Genomic DNA, 6,000 nt, shown 5'->3' on the forward strand with positions numbered 1-6,000 from the left:
AATCAGGCTTGGTGGCGTACGTGGCCAGAGGTCAGGACGCCTTAGTTTCTCCATTGAGAACGAAAATGGGAGGAGGTGGATGGAGTTAAACAGCAAATAGCACAAGGATTCTGGCTATGGTTGGCAGGCAAAAATGAATGGGCTGTGAGGTCTGCAGATGGAAGAGGCACTACAACATGAAACCAGCTGTGTCATCAAGCAACAGCCTGGTCCATTATGACTTAGCACGTGTATCCCTGTGGTTCCAGACTGGCAAATCACTATTTCTGGGAGTGAGGATAATTTTCTTCTAAATGTCTTTGTGGTAATTAGCAAGCAGAAAAAAGGAAAACAACACTACAAATGGCTGGTGGGGCCCAGGAACACCAGTCCCCAGCTCCTTGTCCATGGAGTGTGCTCTGTCCTGGCTGCTCAGTGGTTTGGTTCTGCCCTGCAGTGGGAGTCTGCACTATTGCCCAGACTGATCAGTGCTCATTCCCTGTTTTCATCTTTTCAAACCCAGGTAGGAACCTCGATGCTGTCCACGACATCACCGTGGCATATCCCCACAACATCCCCCAAACAGAGAAGCACCTGCTGCATGGCAACTTTCCCAAGGAAATCCACTTTCACGTCCACCGACATCCGATAGACACCCTCCCCACGTCCAAGGAAGACCTTCAGCTCTGGTGCCACAAGCGGTGGGAGGAGAAAGAAGAGAGGCTGCGGTCCTTCTATCAGGGGGAGAAGAATTTTTACTTTACTGGACAGAGTCTGGTTCCCCCTTGCAAGTCTGAGCTCAGGGTCCTTGTGGTCAAGCTGCTGTCTATACTGTATTGGACCCTGTTCAGCCCTGCCATGTGCCTCCTCATATACCTGTACAGTCTTGTCCGGTGGTATTTTATAATCACCATTGTGATCTTCGTGCTGCAAGAGAGAATATTTGGTGGACTGGAGATCATCGAACTTGCATGTTACCGTTTTTTACACAAACAGCCACATTTAAACTCAAAGAAAAATGAGTAGGATTGTAAGGCTCACAGGGCAAGAGCCAGGGGATACTTTGGAAATGTTCTAAGCCTTTGTAAACCGAAATGCATTTTTGCATGACTGTGTCAGATATTTCTTACTACCATCTGATTTGTTAAAGATATTTTGCACTTAATTTTGTGGGGAAAATATTGCTACACACACAATTTTTTTTTTTTAGATCTTGAATGTAATTTCGATACTACGTATGTAGCAGGGAGTGACTGCTGTGAAATAACTCCAGCCAGAATATTATTAAACAATCATCAGGCTCGTGACAGACAAGGTACACATAAGTTTTTCTTAAAGGCCCAAACCTATTTCCTAACGGAGTCCCCAGACCACAGGCAGATCTGAAATGCGTGAGCACGCATCTCCTGGAGGCCAGCACTGTCCTCCCCAGCGCCCAGCCCCCTCCCTTGACATCATCCTCTTTCCTTTCTAGCCAGTTGGACCCAGCCCATCCTTTCCTAAGATCAGAGGCAGAACCATCTTCTCCCTAAACACATCAGATGCTTTGAGAGGAAGCCCTGCGTTCTTCTTAATACCTTGTGCTGATGGAGCCATCACAAGACCACCTGTGCCCTTCTCTCCTCTGGAAACTCAGACCTGGACATGTCTCAGGGAGCAACCACAGGCTCTCCACTTTGAAACTTTAGCTTGAACTTTAAAAGATAGGAACTGATACAGGTTAGGTTCTTCACTTACACTCAATCTTGCATGCTTAGCGGTTTCCTTACAGCGTGTTGGCAGGTGTTAAAAATGGTATTCATGAAGTAACAAACTTTTTTAAAGAAACACTTAGAACATGCTGTTATTGTAGTAAGAAACTATCTTTTTGAGATTTCTTTAAAACCTACCCAAAAAGGAAGATTATTGTGTCTTCTGTGTGTGCATGGGTATCTAACTTCTGCAGAGACAGCAACAGCAAATTGCTTGTAAAAGGGGCAGCAAATTGCTTGCAAAAATCATTTATCCTAAATGATTCAGCCTTTGTAGCTGTGACAGATTCTAAAACCAAAATGGTAACCCCACAACGCATCCTGTTTAATGATGTAAGGGATCTCTCTTTCCAGCGTTAGGCTTCTTTCAGCCGCAATATTTAAAGCCACTTTGGACACGTTGTTCCCCCTCAGTATTCCTGTCATTTGGAGTCAGCGGGAAGCCCAGCGGCTCAGTAGCGCCAGTCTCCTCCTCAGCCAAAAGCAGCCTGTGGCCGGGTTTCTACTCTAGCAGAGCTGCGCACACCCTCTTCCCATAAAAGGGATGGTGGTCAGGGCTGCCAAACCTAAGAGGCAATGAAGAGCCTTCAGCTGTTAGCAAACCTGTCAGCTTCACTCCCGCATTAAGCCAACCTCCAGAGCTACTTGTTGTTGTATGTACCCTGGGCATGCATCACACTTCAGTTTTTGCTTGTCAGTGACTTTTACCCAGCCAGTGGGTCCTGCCTTGCCACAGAAGGGCAACACTGGTGAGCTGAACTCCGTGAACAGAGTCAGAGAAAGCACGGCGGGGGCCGGACACTGCGACACATCGTTTTTATTGCAAAGCGTTAGCTAGTGCTTCTACCAGGATGCACTGACCCACATTTACATGGTCTCCCCAAGCTGTTTTTAAACCTTCTGGGAGCTTACTAATTAGTTAGTATGCAGCTCTGCTCCCAGGCCACCCTTTTACTTAATGGTGTTTCAGGTTTAAAAAAAAAAACAAAAACAAAACTTTTTTCCCTCCCCTTCATAAGAGAGCTACTTTAAGTGTCCGTGAGCCTTCCCTGGGTTGTATTTAAACACAGAAATAGCTGAGCCATCAGGATAGCGTCTGTCCGGGGAAGAGGGCACAGCCAGCCTTCTCCCAGAGTGCCTGTGATGCAGCCCCGCCCCTGCACGCTCATGAGGCTCCTTGCTCAAGGTGTGGCCTGCCCAGCGGCCGTCCGCTGTGCCTGGGGAAGCGCCAAAGGGAACGTCATTGTGATCATCTAACACGGGTCTCAGATAAAAGAAGACCGTATTTCACCTGCCCAGATTCACCCTCATAAAGCACCCAAACTGGAGGAGATAGACCTTTTGTACTCAAAGAATTTGAAATGGTAACTCCAAAGAGAAGCGTCCCTCCTTTTTGTGAGTTTTGTTTTTTTATTGGCAATTATTTCTTTCCCTGTGTTTTAAAGCCCTTTGCGTCTTAAAAATTAACTGTACAGATAATGATTGACCCTAGGACCCTGAAATTGATCCTCACGTGTCGGGTGTGAATTCCCTTAGCTTCAAGAGTTGGGACTGGCCTCAGGAATTACCGCGTCCACACCTTGCCCCCTGTGACTGTGGACTGAGCAAGCTCTGCTATGTCTTGGTGCAGACAGACGTGACTCCAGCTCCACGCCTGGTCAGGCCCTCAGAGGCAGACTCTGGATTCGTGCACAGTGCTGTCCATCTCTGAAGTGTCCTCCGTGGGTGTGCTTCATTTACAGTGCACATAAAATGCGAACCCACAGGGAGAGGCACTGATGAGGTCACAGGTTCTCAGACCTGGCGTCTTTGTTGGAAACAAGCCCAGATAACTCCAAAATTCAGAGTACATGGTCAAAGGTTTAAAAAAAAAAAATCAGTGTTAGAACGAGTCCATGACTTAAGAATCCTAGTAGAATACTTGCTTGCCTGTGAATGCTGTGAAAACACAGGTTAGAGGGAAAGAACTTCCACTCGAGTCACTTGGAGATGAGCGGCTCGTGTCAAAAATCGGATGCTGGCAGCCATGACTGCAGGCTGCCGAGAGGGAGGCGTTCCCAAGCCCTGGCAGAGACCCTCCTGTGCACCTTTCCGGGAAGGCCGCTCACCGGGGAGCCTGTGGGGGTTCACTTGTTTACATTTCTTTATACGAATAATGTGCTCCAGTGCCTTAGTTACAGGTCCCTTTCTTCCCTTGCTCCGAGGGTTCTGCAGCGCATTTTTTAGGTAAAGCTTCCTTTTTTGCTACTCGCTGGGAGGGCAGTGGACTCCGAACACGGGCCGCCCCGTCAGGCCCCTCTGAGAGGAGCGCTGGGGGCGAAGCGAGCGATTGCCCCAGCGCTGCCATTCATGCTGTAGCAAAGGAATGGTTTTGCCACAGGTTAGTTTCTGATTGGCTGTGGCCCTAAAGTTGCCCTGCACCGCCCTCAAACGTGCTTTCAAAAGAGAATCTTGGTTTTGGTAATTGATTTTTTTAAAAAAGATCATTATGTGTAAAACATCAAGTTGTAAAAACGACTCACGGGATGGCCTTAGTTTTTCAGCGTCCACTGGTATGTTTGTGAGTTGTGTTACTGTAACCTCCTACATCCCAGAATAAAGTGGAGTAAATTAAATACTTCATGCGTATGTTACTTTGTTTTTGCTGGAGTGGTGAAAACTAGTTTCTCCCACCTTGTCACAGCCTTACAATATGTAGTTTTCAGAAAGAGCTGGTTCTTTGGGGCCCTTCCTTTCCCAGGTTTATGACAAAGAAAAAAAAAAATCCTAGGCTAAAGCAAGTCCTGCCTCTGTAACTGAACAGGGCCAGGGCCACAGTAAATTACAGGCTCAGTCGCGGTCAACAGAACTTGATTTTCCTCCATCTCTCAGCCCAGCCCAGCCCAGCTGTTGGGGACCATCTGGTCGTTCCCCAAATGTGGGATCTCTGGGCAGATGGGTCTCTGTGCACCCTCCCTCGCCTCACAGTCAAGGAGTATGTGTGTTTGACTAGGAAAGCAAACCTTGGCCGGCGCCACGGCTCAATAGGCTAATCCTCCACCTTGCGGCACCGGCACACCGGTTCTAGTCCTGGTCGGGGCGCCGGATTCTGTCCCGGTTGCCCCTCTTCCAGGCCAGCTCTCTGCTGTGGCCCGGGAGTGCAGTGGAGGATGGCCCAAGTGCTTAGGCCCTGCACCCGCTTGGGAGACCAGGAGAAGCACCTGGCTCCCAGCTTTGGATCAGCGCGGTGCGCCGGCCGCAGCAGCCATTGGAGGGTGAACCAACAGTAAAGGAAGACCTTTCTCTCTGTCTCTCTCTCTCTCACTGACCACTCTGTCAAAAAATAAATAAAAAGAAAAAAAAAGGAAAAAAAAAAAAGCAAACCTTGACCAAAACCTGACAAATGTGTACAACCAGACTGACACACAGGAAATTCCTGGGGGGCCCACGTGGCCCCTGGGAAATAGGTGTGCAGCACCAGGAGAGCATGGACCTGGCCCCAGGACAGCCAGGCTCAAGGCCTGAGCCTCAGGCTTGCAGCAGACTGGTGTTAGACCATTTAAGCCGAGGGAGAGGTGAGCAAGGCCTTTCCAGCCACCCATTGTCCTCAGCGTGACTGGTCTCACTGATGGAGTATATGAGGGGTTCCAGCCATGTCTGCAAGGTGGGTTTCTGGTGAGGGTACTTCAGATGCTGGCTGGGAAGCCCCCCGGGTGAGTGCACTCGTCATGCCAGTATTCTTACACTAGATCCTGCCTGTGGTGACTTAACTTGCAGGACCCACGTGGCGGCCCGATGCCCTCAGCACTGCTCTGGGCCCTGGCAGAAAGAGGGAGAAACTGCTTCTCCAAGAAGAATCTAATCCAGGTCTGTGCTCCCTCCCAGACCATCACTGCCCACGAATGTGCTGTGGGTTACATCCCTGGGTCACTCCCTGCACCTGCAGCCAGGGCTGGAGCTTGTTCCTCTGACATACAGACTGCTGGGGATGAGGGGCGAATTTTAAAACAAAAATCAGATTGTTTCTGAGAATAGGATGAATGGATACTGGATGGCCGAATGACCACGGATGTCCACTCCAAGTGTAAAACTCCCGGAATCTCCCAGTGGAGGCTGGAGCCAAGGAACATGATGTCCAGAGAGGGCTCCAGGCCCGCCCAGGGACAGAGGCCCTGAAGAGGCTCAGCCGTCTTCTCTGTTGACTCCAGCAGCTGTTTGGGAGCCCAGGGGCTCTCTTGAGCTGGGGACACCCAAGCTCACCAACAGTCGGTGCACCAATTTCTGTCGGCAG

The 6,000-nt window shown here is 49.5% G+C and overlaps 1 protein-coding gene across 8 annotated transcripts in view; it reads left to right on the top strand.

Annotated features, from left to right (window-relative positions):
• Positions 1 to 4,331, top strand: part of LCLAT1 (lysocardiolipin acyltransferase 1) — a 175,804-nt gene extending 171,473 nt beyond the window's left edge. For all 8 annotated transcript variants that reach the window (XM_062209206.1, XM_062209203.1, XM_062209209.1 and 5 more), the window contains one exon: positions 503 to 4,331. In XM_062209206.1, coding sequence (XP_062065190.1) covers positions 503 to 1,005 — 503 coding nt within the window. In that variant the 3' untranslated portion in view covers positions 1,006 to 4,331. The remainder of the gene's footprint in view (positions 1 to 502) is intronic.
• Positions 4,332 to 6,000: the final 1,669 nt, after the last annotated feature.

This window comes from Lepus europaeus, chromosome 13 (assembly GCF_033115175.1).
Source record: "Lepus europaeus isolate LE1 chromosome 13, mLepTim1.pri, whole genome shotgun sequence".
Lineage (NCBI taxonomy): Eukaryota > Metazoa > Chordata > Mammalia > Lagomorpha > Leporidae > Lepus > Lepus europaeus.